The sequence below is a fragment of the Nycticebus coucang genome, chromosome 1 (assembly GCF_027406575.1).
Source record: "Nycticebus coucang isolate mNycCou1 chromosome 1, mNycCou1.pri, whole genome shotgun sequence".
Classification (NCBI taxonomy): Eukaryota; Metazoa; Chordata; class Mammalia; order Primates; family Lorisidae; genus Nycticebus; species Nycticebus coucang.
Genome location: NC_069780.1, coordinates 169924424 through 169943785, shown reverse-complemented (window position 1 = coordinate 169943785; position 19362 = coordinate 169924424). Strand labels below are relative to the sequence as shown.

Genomic DNA, 19362 nt, shown 5'->3' with positions numbered 1-19362 from the left:
ATTGATGAATGGGAAGAAACTGGCAGTGGGCTCAGATAGAACAAGGGCAATATTATTTGCAGGGCCATAGCCTGAGCAGCTCAGTGGACATCAGCTGCAGCTTCCCCCCACCTGCAGTGATGCCCTCTGATCTATGCACACATGCCCTGCACAGGCCGGAGCATGCTGTGGGATGGCAAGTTTTACTTTTAAATTTTACTGTTTTCCTCTTCAGTTCTGAGGTGCTCTCTCTGTTGGAAAGCAGCAAGTCTAGTGTAGATTTGTTTTAATTTCTGCTTGCAATTTGCAAGCTTCTTGCTACTCTGCTGATGGATTATTGCTCTGATTCTCTTTTACTGAATGGTTATTCATTCCCAGCCCAGATCTCTCTCTGATGACCATCTGTTTCTCCTTCGGTCACTCAAACATCTGCCCTAGAGATTTGGAAAATGAGTTTCCTTTGGCAACCTAAAATAATCTTCGTGTGACTGAAGCCTTTAAGGGAAATCATCACGCTCCACTGTCCTGTGGATACCGAGCGGGGGAGGGAGCCAACAGAGCTTCCTGGGGATTTGGAGCTCGAATGTCTTCTGTCACATCTGCAGATAATTTTTTTTTTCACGTTCTGGGAACCATAAAAACATGGCGTGAACTGGGTGCAACCAGTCCTGAAGTTTTCTTTGGGACCAGATATGCTTGTGCAATGGAAACAGTTGGAGATAAAAGCCATGCTTTGCATGGTTTGTTTGTAAGGCTTCAAGAGCTATCTGAACAAGGCAGATGAAGTTCGGGAGTTAAACATTATGTGAGTGAGTCACAGTATGTTCCAGGAGAGCTCATAAGCAATTTGAACAGCAGTTAATAGGACATTTCTAAGAGCTGGACTTTTAGCGTTAGGCCAAAGGGCCTGCCTCATGTGTAGTGATGGTTTGGTACCCCTTAAAGACTAAAATTTGCTAGAAGCTGAAACTCAATCCCTATGGTGTTTGTCATCCGAAATTATTTCTAACGACATTGTCCAGTGTAACTTTTCAGAAGTTCTACAGTGAGATAAAATGTCAACATAATGATCATATTCAAATAACTAAAAATGCCAACAAATTTATTTTTTTCCTCATTCTCAGAACCTATGAGAACGCCAACAGATTTAAACAGATTTAACAGATTTAAATCCCCTTGTAAGTCATAATCCAAAAAATGTTAAATCTAAAGTAATTAACATCCAAAGGCATCCTTGCCTTTTTTAATTAAAACACCAAAGCACTGACTGTCCACCTTTGATTCTCTCCTATTTCTTTTTTTTTTTCTTTTTTGAGACAGAGTCTCGCTATGTTGCCCCGGTAGAGTGCCATGGTGTCACAGCTCATAGCAACTTCAAAGTCTTGGGCATAAGTGATTCTCTTGCCTCAGCCTCCCAAGTAGCTGTGATTACAGGCACCCACCACAATGATGAGCTATTTTTCTGTTGCAGTTGTCATTGTTGCTTAGGTGGCCCAGGCTGGGTTCGACCCGCCAGCGTCGGTGTATGTGGCTGGCGTCATAATCACTGTGCTACAGGGGCCAGGCCTCTCCTATTTCTTTCTTAATTTGCTCTGTCTTAACCAACAAGATTCTTGATGCTAGGTACTGGAAATAAATTGAATTTGTCAGTATCTGCAGCCTGGGTTGTTTTCCACTGCAACAGCTACAGTTTCTTTAGCTGTAGGTTAGATTTATTGAACAGCAAATCTCTCATATGATTTACTTTTTAGAGACACATAAATAAACAAAGAGTAAATGGACCCACAGTGGTATCAAAACCTTAGCTTTATACTCCTGACATTTAGAAAATGAGCCAAACCCCAGCCCCTAGACAGTTATCCAGGCAAAACTTTGTTCTTGGGAACTTAATTTTGCCAAAGACAATGTCAAGAACTGTTAAGAAGTCTGAGACTGGGTGGCGCCTGTGGCTCAGTGAGTAAGGCACTGGCCCCATATACTGAGGGTGGCGGGTTCAAACCCAGCCCCAGCCAAACTGCAACAAAAAAAATAGCTGGGCATTGTGGCGGGCGCCTGTAGTCCCAGCTACTCAGGAGGCTGAGGCAGGAGAATCGCCTAAGCCCAAGAGCTGGAGGTTGCTGTGAGCAGTGACGCCACAGCACTCTACCAAGGGTGATAAAGTGAGACTCTGTCTATAAAAAAAAAGAAGAAGAAGAAGAAGTCTGATTTTACCCTATGTCTTCATGGATACCAACAGAAGACATGAGATTTCTGGGTCAGAGAGAAATGATGGTATTACTCGTGGCACAGCAATTACCTTTTGGGTTTCTCTAATCCCAATTTAGGTTTTAATCCCAGTTTATAGCTTCGTGTTCGCATCATTTTGCTTTACTCCCTTCCTCCAGATGCAGAGGGGTCAGGTAAGTGCACATGCGCTGTGCGTTTGCATCACATCTGAGGAATCCTGAGCACAGGCAACTTCAATCTTTTATGGTAGGCTGTCAGCAAACCTTTTATGATGCTGCAAAGGGAGGCATTATTTTACCGGACAGTAAATAAACCTGCCCCTTCTCCTGAGACATTTTCTCTAACTTTCTGGACTGTTTTCTCTAAACACCCTTGAACAGATTAATGATCCAGGGTAAAAATAGCCTATGCCTCTGTTCCGAAACCGTACAGAAGTACAACAGACCCATGGAGAATTGTTTTGCTGAGGGCAATAGTAGAGAAACTCAGGAATATCAACAAGTAAAAGAAGATTGATAAGATTTTTGGCTTCTCTTAATGATGCCAGTCAGTCTGATAGTTGTCTAGAGTTCATAACCATGAACTTATACTCAACTGGCAGTAATTTTCCTCCCAATTGAGATCGGGAGAGATCAACATGGTGCCAGTTAAAGTGCGTTTTGTACATATTCAAAAGCTTCTTGATTTGAATTTACACTTTGAGATAAAAGTAAAGGCCTTCCGGGCGGCGCCTGTGGCTCAGTGGGTAGGGCGCCGGCCCCATATACCAAGGATGGCGGGTTCAAACCTGGCCCCAGCCAAACTACAATAAAAAAAAAAAAAAATAGCCGGGTGTTGTGGTGGTCCCCTGTGGTCCCAGCTACTTGGGAGGCTGAGGCAAGAGACTCGCCTAAGCCCAGGAGTTGGAGGTTGCTGTGAGCTATGTGAAGCCATGGCACTCTACCGAGGGTGATGAAGTGAGACTCTGTCTCTACAAAAAAAAAAAAAGAAAAAAGTATAGGGCTTCCTATACTGCACTGAGCATGGATTGTGCCTCTGATAGAGCTTTCACCTTCTCAGGATCAGAAATTTTAAGTCCCAGACCACATTTTCCATTTCTGCTGCCTCTTGGCATAGAATTGCTCAGGCCAAAGAAAGCTACATCTCTCCTTCACCATTTGTTCAGCTGAAAAAACACCCTCTGTAGATTCACGAACCAGATCTGCTATTGATAATTCGAGCTTATGCCCCTAATGAGCTAGTAAGAGCTAATAGCTCTGCCACCTGCTCCGTGAGATGAGTTTTTCTCAGGTTTGGGATGTTCCAGGGGCTGAATATCATTGCTTTCTGCTACGTATATCTGGACAGTAATTGGATATGCCTCTAGTGATTTATATCCTTCCCCTTTGGGGAAAACTCACTTGAGTTTCTTTTTAACCTGCTGCTTAAATCAGTTCCTTTTCTTCTTTTATAGCCCTGCTTGCTGAATTTGGGTGTTTCTTTATGTTTCTTCTGTTCCTTTGCTTTCTGACTCATACTTTTTTTTTTTTCCAAAATACTAATCTAGATTCTATCATATGGGGTCCATCATTGTGACAGAGAAAAAATCAGCGAGTCCTCTATTAAGTATCCATTGTTCAAGTGCATCTTGACCACTACCACCTGTGAGTTAGCTAATCCCGCCCCAGGAAATATTCTCCCATCAGACCAATGTCAAGTTCTGACCTATTACCCACCTGCCTGGACCCCCTTTGATATTTCTTATGTTTACTTCCTGTAGAGTTCTTAATTTCAAACATGTCTCAGGCCACTTCTGTCAGGGCAACAACAACTGTCTTTTCTAAATTTACCCAGGATTTTTTCACTCTGCCTGGTCTCCTTCCTGCTCACCTTTAAAGCTGTCCCCACTTGCTGCTCTCTTGATATGGGTGTCCCAAGTCGTCTCTTTCTAAAGCTCTCCATGTACAGTTTTTAAATCACATCTCTTGTTTTCTGGATCTGAGAATCCACTTTCTTCTCCATAGTTTCGCCTCTCTTCCTTGGGTAGACTTCTTGAGTTCCCAGTCCGAGCCACTCTCAATCTAGGAATAACCAGAGTATCTTCCTACTTCGTCGACAACAGCTTGAAGATAGTTTGGATCTCTTTTCCTCATACATCACGGGACTTCCCAATCCCAGTTCCCCTTCAGAGCTGCAGAGGCTGTTGTCTAAGAACTCATCTTTTCTTTTAAGGAAATATAGTAGAACTTCTGTGAGTTGACCACCCAAGGGACTGTAACAAACTAGTCAATATGTGGAGGTGGTCAACATATTGGAACTAGGCCTACCATACTGATACATACAAATAGTTGACTTTCTTATACAGCTCTTATTAGAGAATATTATATGAAATCATACATAATTAAACATAGTAAAATCATTCATACAGAATCATAGAAAATTAATACATTTGCAGTTTGCTTATGGTTTGACTTTTCTTTCTGAAAAAAAGAGACAATCTTGGTCTGTTTCTTATTCTTTTTTCACACATAAGTGGAGAAGTCACTCTCAACACTGGCTACCCCACTCAGCATACCTGGGCATTTTCCCACAGCAAATGACTTCAATTACATTATTGGATGCCTGACGTCCTCGTCTTTTGGAGTCTCTCTACAGGTTCTATGTCATCACTTGCTTCTTCCACTTCACCAGCTGCTTCATGCACTTTATGTTGGTCTGTACTTTGGTCACTATCATTTGGAAAATTGCTTCTGGGTCAGGTTCATTACAGGTTGTCACCTCATCATCCATTGCAAAGAAACCTTCAAAATCTACTTCAAATTAGGCCTTGGGAGATGGACTGTCTGATGGGGCCAAGACATTCTGTTCTTGGGTTTTAATAAATATAACTTCTTGAAACACTTCTTTATTGGTTTTGGCTAAATTTATTCCAAGCAGAACTGATCCAGAGGACAGTGTCCAGAGTGTTAAGTGATGCAGCCAATGAAGGTGCTTCCGCAGGCAGCCATGGGTTTGTGATTTAGCATTGACCCACCACAGGGGCTGGGTTTGGTAGTGCATTGTAAATGTCTTGATGTTGTCTTGGTTAAGAGGTTGTGTTTGGAGGCAGAAATTTTAGTGTCAAGTTTGTGAGGTGATTCACTTGTGGGTGGGCAGGACAGTTGTCTACTTTCAATAGAATAGACCATTTCTTCTTTTTTCAGTCAGTATCCCTTACGCACTTGTCAAATAAGGCCCCAGTCATCCAGGCATATTTGTCTGATCTGCAAGTGATGGGGAGGTCTTCAGGCTTCAGGTTCTTGAAAGCGAGTGGCTTTGCTGAGTCACCAAGGGCTTTAGTTTCTCTCTGGGTGAGCTAGTGCAAAGCAAAACTGTGAAACTTTCTTTGAAGAGATTGCCGCCGTTACACTTGTCACCCTTCATGACAAAGCTCCTATCAGGCATTGCCTTCAAAATGAGTCTATGCTCATCAGCGGTGTAGACGTCATCACTTTTGAAGTCTCTGGTGAAGTCCGGGAACTTTCTGATGAATTCCACAGCTTCTACTGGAACTTAATTGGATTCACCGGGCAAGACTTTCTGGGCAATCTCATGACGTAGTTCAAATTTCTTAGGCCAAGCACTTGATGCTTATAAATCTGCCACCTCAAATTCCTGTGCAAATTTTTTAGCAACTTCTTGGGTCATCAGCCCAGAGATTCGGGAGTTAATTGCCCTCATTTGTTTGAACCAGCTTAAGGTGGCTTCAGGGACTTCACTGAGGTCCTTTGCCACCATAAGTCTCTGCTTTCCTCACCCTGTCTCTCCAAGTCCTCATGTTCTTGTGTTTGGATGTTGCTAACTGGTCTTGCTAACACCAAAATGCTCCACCATCTTTCTTTGGCTGCTGCTTTCCAGAAAATATAGAAGGTCAACCTTTTCCTTCAGTGTCAGCTCTTTGAGTTCTTTCCTTTGGGCCATGATGCCTTGATTAATTGTAAAATCTTTCAGTGATTAATTGTAAGATATACCTACAATTCAGACCAGTCTTTCACACTGGAAAAAAAAAAAAAAGTTCCACAACATGTGGTAAACAGTAGGATTTTAGGCCTAATCCAACATGTGGTAATAATAAAACATCAAAAAAGAACTTACACTTAAGAAAAAATAATACAACTAAGGGGCAAAGCCTACACCTTCTATCCCTCAGCATAAAGTGGACTCAACTGTTCTAGTTTCAGAGGATAAATTAATATTGTGTATCACAGTGTAAGTGGCTAAGATATAACTTACAGAGGTGGTCAGTATATAGAGGTCAGTCTTCCATTAAGTACATGTGGTACATGTCTGGTGTATGAAAATTAGGTCAACTTAAGAGGTGGTCAGCTGTGGAGGCTCTACTGTATTGCTGTCCTCTAGCTCAGTGGTTCTCAATCTTCCTAATGCTGCAATGTATTTTCATTGTTACAAAGAGGTCACGACCCACAGGCTGAGAACTTACTCTGGCTAATCATATATATATATTTTTTTTTTCTTTTCTTTTCTACTGTTCCTATTCTGATCATAGGACCACAACATATTTTTAAATCTTACTTGATGGTGTTCGCAAACTTGATTTCTACAAATTACTCCAAGCACCTACCTTTAAAACTGCCTTCTCGGCTATTAGGTTTGTAGTAATTTTATGGAGCTTTCCCCCCATCTTCAGTCCAAGAAGTTGATATATGTCTTTGGGCTTCAATTGATTTTACTTTATTCATTAACTAGATCTGCTCCATTTCTGCATTCTCTGTATGAAGCTGAAATGTGTATCTCTTTGCTCTAGAGCTATAGGCATAGTCCATGTAATCATCAAATATGGAGGCCCCCTGAGACGTGTGGGGAGAGCACATCAGCTTTTTTTTATTTCCTGTACCTTTTCCTATACCCTTATGATACACATTAGGTCTTCTGTTTGTTCTTTCAAATCCATTCATACTTAATCCTCTTAGTAACCTGATAAGATAATTGCAAGGTAATCTTACTCTTTAAAAGTAAATACTCTTGTTGCTATTTTACATAATGAAAGAACTGCCTCAGACATCAATGATCTATTAATATATTACAGGCACAATAGGTGCTGTTCCCTGGGGTACGTGTAAATTGTAGACACTGTGTGTATGCTTTGTGTGCTGTGGTTTATACACTGAGGGGAACAAGTTTCTGTACCTGCTGGTTAAAATGAGTATATTCTGACTAGGGAGCAGGAAGCAGTGATGATGATGACCCTCCCTTGTTTCTAGGCAGCTGGACCCATCCATTCTCCCTTATTCTGCATCTCCGCAGTGAGCTCAGGGGAGAGCAGGGAGGTTGCATCTCCCTTGGAGCCTGGTGCCATTTGGCCCCGGGCAGTGGTGAGTCACAGGGGCCCAGGCCCCGGTCTCTCTGTTCTTTGTTAGATGCTTGTGGCCCACACCTAAGTTTGTCTCAGTCATTCCAACCCCTGGGCATCTTCCTCAGAATCAGACCACTTACAGATACCTGCATTGATCGCTTTCAACTCTCTGCCATTTCTCTGCCGTCTCAGCCTTAACTTTAGTGTCCACTTCCAGAGGGTCTCTGCCGACAACCTGAGCTTTGGGGGAGTTCTCTCTGCAAACTGTCCGGCTTTCCCCAGTCTCCATTTAGAATTCTGCTTTCTCAAGTCAGGTCCATTACCACGTTTGTCTGCCTGCTGGTTTTCAAACTTGTGTTTCTCATCTTGTCTGTTATCTCTGCACTTGTGGGTTATATCTATCTTTTTTAAAAATCCCTTCCCTGTCTTGTTGTTATGGTTTCAAAAAGGAAATCAGGAGAAATCTGCCACTTTTAGTCGGAAACCTGTATCATTTAATTCTTAAATCCAGTTCCTTTTTTTTTTTTTTGCAGTTTTTGGCCGGGGCTGGGTTTGAACCCACCACCTCCAGTATATGGGGCCGGCGCCCTACTCCTTTGAGCCACAGGCGCCACCCCCAGTCCCATTTTTTAGATAAGGACATTCAAGCTCAAAGAGGTTGACTAACGTAACTTAATTGCTAATAAAATGGTACAAGAAGGTTCGTCCCCAGGCAACTGGATTCTTAACTACCCTGCTCCACCACCTCACTACAAAATCAGAAGCTAAAGGTGCTTCTTCATTCAGAGGGAATTTTGTATGTTACAGGTGTGGAAAGTGATGCAAATGCCAAGGCTCTAACATGGAAGTTGGCAACTCCTGTTAGATTCCATTAATATAATAGCATTGTTTTATAACACATGAATTAGAAACTGCTCATGAATAATAGATTCTATCAACTGTCTTGCTGAACCAAGGGCCTTCCAAGAGAACATTTTGCAAATTTCATTTTGGAGCAACTAAAATGACATCATTTCCAAAACAGTTTGATTTATTCTGTGCATGGGGGAAAATATATAGCAAAGGGACTCTCTTAGAGTGTGGACATTTTCAGACAATAGTCATCAGACCAAGGAGAGGCTCACTGTGATCAAAATTGTACTTTATGTGTTGCTACATCCTGATATAATATAGGACTAGTGCATCTAAGCATCCCATTTCCCATTCATGGAGTTACAGTCACCTAATATCAGACAAACCAATTTTCTGTTACAAGAGGAAACAGTTCCATTTAAATCAGAACCCAAGTGCCTATAGCCCAGCTACTTGGGAAGCTGAGGCAGGAGGATCACTTGAGCCCAGGAGTTCAAGGTTACAATGAGCTAAGAGCTATATCATCGGCTGCCCTCTAGTCTAGGGAACAGCAAGACCCCGTCTCTAAGGAGGAGAAAAACAAAGTCAGAAGCCAATGCTAACACTTGCAATGGGTTCTGAAATAAAACGTCACTTCTACCTTGAGCTTAACAGTGCATCCTTCGCAACACTTTTGAGATAACTCTAGATTCATCCCATATTGGCTCTAGCTATTAGGCGTTAGGGAGTGACATACATCATCTTTAGCATAAGATTTCTTTGGCATGAAAAATCTTACTGGCATTTTTTAGGTCATAGAAATTAAATCTCATTTTATTCTTTGGTGTATTGGGAAATTTGAGGGAAAAAACCCAACATTGTTCTTTAATGCTGTGATTCTCTTTTAAGCTACCTCCCTCAGATTCTAAAAATTAATAGTTTCTAACATTTGTATTTGCACCGTAAGGACTTCAGATTTAACAAAATATAGGTGTGGTCTCTTGGAACTCCACATCGCTCATTTGTGCTCACTTCACACCATCTGTCCTAGATCCCTGATATATGTTATACACAAAAGAAGGTTACTTTAGGGTCTCAGCTTTCTTTCCTCTTCTGTCAAATGGAGATAAATATTGTTCACATAAAGATATGTGCTTGCCATGAAAATGAAGTGAAAAAATTGAGGCGAATGAACTAAACCCATGTACAATGCTGACTATCTGAATTATTAATCTATTAAAAGCACTTGCAGATGGAGGGGGCGTACTCAGGCCATACATGAGGCTGGAAGTTCTCAGATGGAGAATCAAGTTGCAGCCTTGTCTGTCATGACCCGGGAAGCCTTGAGCAGGCTACTTTCCTTCTTAGGTGTTCACACAGTGCTTACATCATCTCCAGAATTTCTCTGATCCTATGAAAACCTGGGGTTGTGCTGGGGAAATAGAGGAGAAGACAGAAGGAGGAAAGTTCAAGTTAGTTCACCTGCAGTGGTCGGGCAGGTTTTCCTTCCTTGGTGTGAGCATCTCAGCCAGGCTTCCTGAGGGTTTGAGCCTTGGCCACTGTGTGACAGGCCACCCGTTTAATAGGCAGCGAAGCAGGTATGACTTGGCAGCCAGGGATACCTTTCTGTGTAGATTGATGGCCGGGTCAGGTGGTATAAACAAGAAAGAAGTGGGAACTTCACTCACTCTCTGGCAATTGCTGCCACAGTTTGGAGAGAGGTTCTTTCCATAAGATTTTTTTTTTTTTTTAGATAGTCTCACTCTTTTGCCCCAGGCTAGAGTGCCATGATGTCATAGCTCACAACAACCTCAAATTCCTAGTCTCAAGCAATCCTGCTACCTCAGCCTCCCAAGTAGCTGGGACTACAGGCACCCACCACCACACCTGGCCAGTATTTCTATTTTTAGTAGAGATGGGTTCTCAATCTTGCTCAGGTTGTTCTGAATTGCACCTGCTTTAGCCTCCCAGAGTGGTAGGATTATAGGCATGAGCCACGGCTCCCAGCCTTCATAAGATTTTTAAGCCCAGGCCCTGAGCTTTCTCTCTGGATTATACCCATTTGCATGTGGCCCAGATTTATGACATGTCTCAAAGATGGCTCCTTTGCACTGATACGCAATGATGTCAGGATTGGGGACTGGGAAAGACATCCCTCCAGAGAATCTGGAAAATCAGCCTCAGGATCCCATTATTCTTGCCTTTTCTTCCTAATTTAAACACTTGCGTCCCTGACACTGGAATATGAATGCACCAGATTTATTATCTTGGTTTTATATTTCAGGATTGTTTTCCTGATGCCCTTCCTCAACTTTGCCTACATCTGCTGGTTCTCAGACCTGTTTATTCTCTTCTTCCTTATCCAGAAAGATACTTGAACTTGAGGATGAAGAGTGAACCCTCCAAATTTTTTATATTCATATAAGATTTATATAAAAATAATTACCTCTTAGAAGGGATTACCTGGGGAATTACTCTGCCTAGTTTATTATACATTTTTGTATACAATGTTGCTTTTGTCCAATTAGTGTTGCTATAAAAGAACACCTGAGGCTGGGTAATTTATAAAGAAAAGAGGCTTCTTTGGCTGACAGTGCTGCAGGCGGTAGATAAAGCTGGTCACCAGCTCCTGGTGCAGGCCTCAGGCTGCTTCCACTCACAGCAGAACTGCATGAGAGAACTCACTTGCCCACGAGGGAGGACATTAACCTCTTTCTGAGGTAGTCATCTCTGTGACCCAGACCCTGCCCCCCCCATTAAGCTTCACCTCCCAGATGGGAGATAAAATTTCAACATGAAGTTTGAAGGGGACAAATATCCAAGCCATAGCAAATGTATAATTTATATTACCTGCTAAAATTCAAGGAGAGAGTTTTTGTTGTTGTTTTTATAACTGCATGATTCTTCAGTGACTGCTGAGTGTCAAAGGAGACTTGGTATGTCTTTTTAAAGTTGCTCCATGCTCCTTAGTAAGAATCTGATCTATTTTAATACAAGACTTCCTTCCTCTCTCAGGAACCTCAAAGGAAAATAAAATTGCAAATGGGGAGGTTTATAGTTTTGATATCTCATAAGTTTTGTACATATAAATTCCCCCTAATTTTTTTTTTTTTTTTTTTTGAGACAGAGTCTCACTAAGTCACCCTCAGTAGAGCACCATGGTGTCACAGCTCATAGCAACCTCAAACTCCTGGACTTAAACGATTGTCTTGCCTTAGCCTCCTGAGTAGCTGGGACTACAGGCGCCCACCACAACATCCTGCTACTTTTTGGTTGCAGTCATTTCTGTTTAGCAGGCCCATGCCAGGCTCGAACCCGCCACCTTCCGTGTACGTGGCTGGTGCCCTACCCACTGAGCTATGGGTGCCCAGTGCCACCTTAATTTTTTTATCAACCCTCTCAAATGCATGAATCTCCTTTTCCTCTCTAATGAGCATGGGGATTGTTTGTTCTTTTTGTTAGCATATGTGGATTGAGGAAGCAATGGGCCTTGGGAGGGTCCTTTCTGCATCACCCCTTGGGTCTGGGGCAACATGACTTCATGTCTATCTCAGAGCTTGAGTGAGGCTTGATTCTGGGAGGTGTTTATAGTACTCAGGAGCACCACACACTGAACATAGGGTGGGCTGAGGGATAGATGTAATTATTTGCCACAAAATCAATGCTTTACTGTATTTTAAGAACTTTAGATGGGGATTTAAACTTCTAGTTTCACATCTGTTAGAATTTGCACTACAGTAAAAAGCCCACTAGATAGGAGACCTGGGCTCCAGCTGTGGCTTGACCATTGACCACTATGTGACCATCTGGGTAGCCTTGAACAGCAAGTTTCCTGAAATGTAGAAAGAAAAGTAAAGTGCCCTGGGCCCCTTTCCAGTGTAAATGGCCCCTGGCTCCATGTGCTCTAAGGAGGGACATGCCACCATGAAGCCATCTGCATCGGCTTATCTGGAGGGCTGTGCTTTGATCCTGTGAACCTTTCTGCTCATGTGACACCTGCATCGCTGCTCCTTGAGCCTGCAGAGAGCCTGTCAGAGGGGCCAGCATGAGGTGTCACAGGGCCAGCCTCTCTCAGCTCTGTGCTCTCTGCATTTCAGATGCCAGGGACAGAGGACCCCCAAGATCTCCGCGGCACTGAGGACTCCAAGGAGAACGTGGAAAGTCCCAAACAGGGCAGCAATAAAACAAAGCCCAAGAGTCGTCTTTCGGGTAAGTGGCAACTTACTGAACTTACTCTCTGCTCCACGCAGCTGGCCTGAAAAGGAGCTCCAGTTTCACAAGTGGGGAGCGAATGCCGTGAGCCGGATGAGCCCTTTTGTCCTTGAAACTTCAAAATTGTTTTTCCCTTAGGTGGTGCATGTCCCAGGCAAAACCACATTCAGCCTGGCTGCCCAATGAGTATTTTTATTTGAGTCATAACAAAGTGAATGTCATCCTCTCTGGGGGTCTCCGTGTGCTGAAACCTACATTTCTGTGCGTTTGTGTCAGCCAACCTTTCAGTCAGACATTTCCCCAGTGGTCTGTCTTCCCGGGGAATACCCGTCTCCCTCAAACCCTCAGTTCACCAGAACAAGTGGCAAGGGCCCGTTATCTGATATCAAATCTGCATCTCAACCAAGCTGGAAAAACATAAGATGGAGTTTTAACTTTCGGAATGAACAGATTCTGCATCCCGTGGGCGTTTCCTTCCAGTCACTGGCCTGTGCCCTGAGAGAAAGTCAGCATTGAAAGCAGTGGCTGAGAGCAGGGGGTGCGTGATCCTTTCACAGATCCTTGTGGAAGGCACTGTCCTAGGCACTTTTGCCTCAATGGGCCTTTTCCTCTGTAAAAAAATAATTATTAGTATATTTTATGGCTGTGAAGGTAAAAAGATACAGGCTGGATGTTTTGGTATCTATTTGTTACTATTATGTACATTTTTTTTCCTTGTATTTAAAAAGAAACTGGAAGCATTTCCACAGGGCCCTGGAAGTGGCATGGGCCCTCAGCATGCTGGCCTGGCAGTGAGGTCAGCCCTGGTTTCCCCCACGACAGACAGCTGGTAGAGCAGGAAAAGCCCAGCAGAAATGGCTTACCTACCCCTCAGCTCTTGAGTTATCTTATGACCTTGGGCTGGTATGACCTGACTTTGAAAGGTTACACAGATTTTTTTGAATGCACACTAAAGCACAATTAAAAGTATCTTAATATCGCCAAAATATTCGTTTCTTCTTCCTGCCACCCAAGTCAGGGGGAGGGTGTGGCCATGCTGCCAGCCTAGAGCATCTCCCTCCGCGTTGCCTGGCCCTCTACTGAGTTTGTTCTTGGGAAGATGGCAGGTGTAAGAACATGAAATATGTCTTTTTTAAAAACCTGATTACCAAAATAAATTACTTTATATTTATGACTCAGAATAATTAGGCAATGTTACATCTGAACAAGTGTTAGAACAAGTCTGTGACAGAAAGAAGTGGCAGTGACCAGAGGCTGAGGAGGAGGAATCTGAAGGGAGGTGTGCTGAAGGCTCTTGTGGAGATGGTGACCAGCTCCCCACCAGCCTTGAGGACCAACTGAGAGAAATACAGTGGAAGGTCTGTAAGCTGACCACCCAAGGGACGGTAGCAAACTGGCCAACATAAAGAGGTGGTCAACATAAGGGACTAGGCCTGCTGTACTGACACATACATGTGGTGCATGTCCAGTCGATGAACATGAGGTCAATTTGAGGAGGTGGTCAGTGTAGGGACGTGGTCAGCTATGGAGGTTCTGCCGTACAGTGAAGTCCTGTGAGTAGGGGCAGGGGAGTTACAGGACACAGGAGAAGCCTTTGGTTCAGCTATCTTGGCAGAGTTGTGCAACTCCTTATAGTTGTATTCCCAGAGAGGTTCCTGGAGCTCTGAGGAAATGCAGGGACCTCCAACCAGCACATTCCTCATTTTATGACCGAGATCAGAGAAGTGAAGAGAATCCCAAAGGTCACTCAGTGCCAGGAAAAATATCTGCCTCCCAGAAAGAGTTCTTCCCCCTCACCCTTTGGCTTCCTGGAGATCTTGAAAAGAAATCTGTTTCCAAACTGGGGATTTATGGATACAGATTTGGGGTGAGGGACACAGCTAGAGGAACTTCCAAAGGCCTGAGTTTTCTAACTCTGTTTATACTATTCATTTAGAATGAGCAGCACATTTGAGTCATAAGTCCAGGGCTGGCTACTGTTTGAGACAGATGGATGCCACCCTGTCTCCCTGTGTCCTTCCGAGATGTCCAAGGCCACAACAAGGCCCTGTAGTATAGGGGACCAGGCGGCTGCATGAATCGGGCAGAACCAAGTCCCAGTTCTACCACTCTGGTTGCAGGACCTGGGACAGGGACTTCTTTGAATCTCAGTTTCTTCATTTGTAAAATGAGGATTCCATTATGTATTTATTCTGCCAAGGAATGAGAGCACCTTCTACATGTTACAGCTTGTTTGACGATCGAGTTGAGACTGCACGCAGCATTGCCACTTCAGACTGTGGCAGCAGCAGGCCCTCACCACACCGTGGCTGTCTCCACCTCCTCTGTTACCATTGCTGACGTCAGTATCATGTTCATCAGCATCATTTTCACTTTTATTGTTCTTGGTGCTCTCTCTCTCTCAAAAGGGGAAGGTGTTTGAATGGGTTCAGGCAGGAAGCCTCCTTAAGAAGTGGTAGTCACAGGGAAGGTCACACACACGCATGCACAGCGTTGGCCACCGCAAGGCACATGCAAGCAAGAGGGATAAAGACTCTCTGGGATGTGACGCTCGGGGGAGACGTCCGGAGGATGCTGGGCCAAGGACAGCCAGTACGTTGACGGGGTTTGGTACAGTAGAGGGCAAGAAGAGCCGTGGTCTAGACTTGGACAAGGTGAATGAGAGGTGTTGAGGGACAATGGAATAAATTACTTAGAAAAGTTGTGGGGAACCGTTTTTCCTCCTTACCCACTTGAAAGATCCGGTGTAATCTGACAGTCACAGTGATTCAGTCCAGCAGAGTTTGTCACCGGGATTAGAAAGAACACAGCAGAATCTTGGGCTGGGAGATGACGGGTGGAGCTTCACCTGACTCTTATGTGCCCTGTTTTGGAAAGAAGGGAAGAGGACAGATCCTCCCCTTTGAAAATCATCAGGATAGAATAACAAATTCATAGAGATAAGACTGGAAAAGTCCATGGGAGACAGAGCCTCCCCTGGAGCATTCCACAGGGAGCCTGACCCTGCCAACACCTTGATTTCAGACTTTAAGATTCCAGAACTGTGAGAAAAAATAAACTTCTGTCGTTTTAAGCTTCTCAGTTTGTGGTAATTTGTTGCTGCCACACTAGAAAATAAGTAATGCTAGATCCTGGAGAGAACCCTGGGAGTGTCTAACGGTGTGTGACGGCTGTGGGACACATGTAGGCACTCTTCTGAAAGGGGCTGATTGAGCCCACACAATGTAGTACCGTGGAGTACTATACGGCAGTAAAAATTTTTTTTAAAAGATGTTTTTCAAAGGAACACTGAAAAGATAAATCCAAAATTAACATTAATGCCTACCTAAGCAGAGAGGAGGATAGGGAGAAATGAGATGAAACAGGGTCCTCTCCAAATATGCTTTTGTATATTGTTTTCTCATTTAAACCATTTATATTTTACATACTCAAAAATTAAAAGAGAATGAAACAAAATAGAATGAACCAAAAACAAACAGAAACAAATGGCCCGACCATATGTATAATTGGTAACATAGCTATCTAGAGAAAAGAATTACTTCAAGTGACTTTTGAAAACAGTATTCTCATTGTACCTTCTTATTGTAAGGGCGAAAAGATCTACAAAGAAACATTAATTATTATTAGGAACCAACATTTTCAGTGTATAATAAACACCGAATCAAAAAGAAAAATCAAGTAAAACTCTGTAATATTAAAGTTTACTCCAAATGTCAATTTGGATCATAATTTAAAACTACATACATGGGTGAAAATTCATCCTTTTCCATATAGACACATAGTTGTCTGGCAATATTTATACCAAGACTTTTCCATCCTGCGTTGAATTAACTTGGTGCCTTGGTCAACTGTCAATCAATCCCACCTTTACGTCTGTTTTCTGAACCCCCTCTTCTGCTTCTTTGATCTGGTTTTTTAACCTTAAGTCATCACCCTCCATCTTAACTACTGAAAATTTATTTTAAGTCTTGATTTCAAGTAATGTATATTCTCCTTGTTCAAGATTCTTTTTGGCAATCTAGGTCCTTTCCAGTTTTATATAAATTTTAGAATCAAAAAAAAGACTGGAAAAGTAATTTGGAGACACATTAAACAGGCTTGAGGAATTGGACCCTGATGGGTGCTGTGAAATACGTTCACACTAAAGACATTTGTGTACAGGAGAATCAGTGCCTAATTTGTCTGTCTGGTAAATCTGGATATTTATTTCCTATTTCCTCCAAGCAAGTCACTGTGATATTCACCCATCAGTATATTAACTCTAGACACACTGTGTGTGGTTTCTCTTCCGTCAATGATAGTGCCTCCCTATCAACTCAAAAGCAAATTTCTTCTGGTAGATCTTTTTCAGATGAATTAGTATGCCAAAAGAAATTAATCTGGTTATGAGTTAGTATTCAGTCATGAATTATTGAAGAGTTTCTGTAGAGGTTCCAGCCATTTCCACTAAGATTTTGCCCGTTCTGGCTCCAAAATCACTAAAGCAACGTCACCTGTCATTTCATGGAACATTGTTCTGATATTCCAACCTGAGTTCTCCTTACTTCATAACCTCTTTTTTTTTTTTTTTTTTTTGTGAACAGGATTCCCTTTCAATTTTGACACTTCTGATTTATGTATATTAACGCATTAGGTTTGTGACCTTTTTAAATGCAAAATTTTTCTTAGTTGCAAAGGAATTTCGTATGTTTAAAAACCTGTTTGGCAGGACGGCACCTGTGGATCAGTGGGTAAGGGGTGGCGAGGGTGGCGGGTTCAAACCCAGCCCAGGCGCCAAACTGCAACAAAAAAAATAGCCAGACATTGTGGTGGGTGCCTGTCGTCCTAGCTACTCGGGAGGTTGAGGCAAGAGAGTCGCCTAAGCCCAAGAGCTGGAGGTTGCTGTGAGCTGTGATGTCACAGCACTCTACTGAGGGTGATAAAGTCTCTGTCTCTACCAAAAAAAAAAAAAAAACCCTGTTTTGGAAAGTTAGTATTTAGCTTTTGAAAAAAATATTCAGCAACATCCATTATAACTGTATCAACATTCTTTTTATCACTTTTTAAAACTCATCAGTATATCATTTTTAGAAGAGTACAGAATTGTCTTATAAAAAACTTTCAGAGAAATATTTAGGTAAATTGAAATTTTAGGTCATCAAATTGAAACTCTCCTACGACTTTATGTAGGAGAGTTTGATATTGTGAAGAATCTGTGTGTTTGTATAGATATACAGTAGAGCCTCTGTAACTTGACTACCCAAGGGACTGTAACAAACTGGTCAACATAAGAAACTAGGCCTACTATATTGATACGTACGTGTGATACATGTCTGTTCTGTGAAAATTAGGACAAGTTGAGGTGGTCAATGTAAGGAGGTGGAAAACTATGGAGGTTTTACTGTATATACAAATACACATATACATATATACACAAGTATATATAAATGCATATAATACAAACATTGTAATGTGATTATAGCTATATTCATATGGAATATATCATTTAAGATTAAATTTCCTTAAATTATCTTAAAATAGCATGTAACATAGATTAGGTAGCAATAAAGTCTTTAAAAATCGTTACTACAGACATTTCTTAAATATGACACAAAAGTACTAGTCAAAGTTTTTAAAAAGGCATATTACACTACACTAAAATTATAAACTTTTTTCATCAAAGTATACTATCAAGATAATAAAAAGGCAAGGCATGGATATGGAAAAGATATTTAAAATCTACAGGTTCTATAAAGGGCCCATATCCAAGCTACATTAAAAATAAATTAAAATTCATATAATTCAATAATAAAAAGACAGAAATTCAATTTAAAATGGGTGAAAGACTTGAACAGGCACTTTATAACTTCACAAAAGGAAAACAGCCAATGACTATATGAAAAGAAGCTCAACCTCACTAGTCATCAATGAAATGCAAGTTAAAAAATACATGAGATACTGTTATATTCCCACCAGAAATGGCTCAAAGAGTGATACTGCCACACATGACAAGATGTGGAGAAGCCAGAACTCACAGGTGTTGGTGATATAGCGTCCGAAAAGGTGGATTGATGCTCATTGTCCAGTGACTCCTCCCCAGGCTTGACCTAACAGAAATGTGCAAATACTCAATAACGGTGTGTTCTAGACAAGGGGTCAGAAAACCACAACCCATAGCTGTGCTCATATGGCCCATAAGATGGAAATGCTTTCTACATTTTTAGTGGGTTGATTAAAAAAAAGAAGATGAAAATACATGATAAAGACTATTTATGGCCCACAAACCCTACAAGTACTGTCTGGCCTTTACCAAAAAAATTACAGACGTGGGCGGTGCCTGTGGCACAAGGAGTGAGACACCAGCCCCATATACCTGGGGTGGAGGTTTCAAACCTGGCCCTGGCCAAAACTGAAAAAAAAAAAAAAAAAAAAAATTACAGACCTTTGCTCTAGGTCTAAAACTGGAAACAAGCCAAACATCCATCCACAAGAGACTAGATAAACTATGGTGCATTTATATTACAGAAAGAATAGAGATGACAAACGATTGGTATGCAACAATATGACCAAATCTCACAGGCAAATGCTAAGAACGAGGAAGTATAAAAGAAAAGTACAGATCATATGCATTCATTTATATAAAGTTCAAAACAGACAAAAGTAATCTATGATGTTAGAAGTCAGGATAATGGTTACCTTCAAGTAAGGGATGGTTAATGGTACCAAGAAGGCTTTTGAGGTTCTAGTTAATCATATTCTTGATCTGGGTGTTGCTTATTGATATGTTTACTTTGTGAAATTTC

General features: G+C 42.0%; 1 protein-coding gene across 4 annotated transcripts in view; it reads left to right on the top strand.

Moving 5' to 3' along the window:
• PDZD2 (PDZ domain containing 2) overlaps positions 1–19362 on the top strand; it is a 393189-nt gene that overhangs the window by 317394 nt on the left and 56433 nt on the right. For all 4 annotated transcript variants that reach the window (XM_053592669.1, XM_053592654.1, XM_053592679.1 and 1 more), the window contains one exon: positions 12466–12577. In XM_053592669.1, the coding sequence (XP_053448644.1) occupies positions 12466–12577 (112 nt within the window). The remainder of the gene's footprint in view (positions 1–12465; positions 12578–19362) is intronic.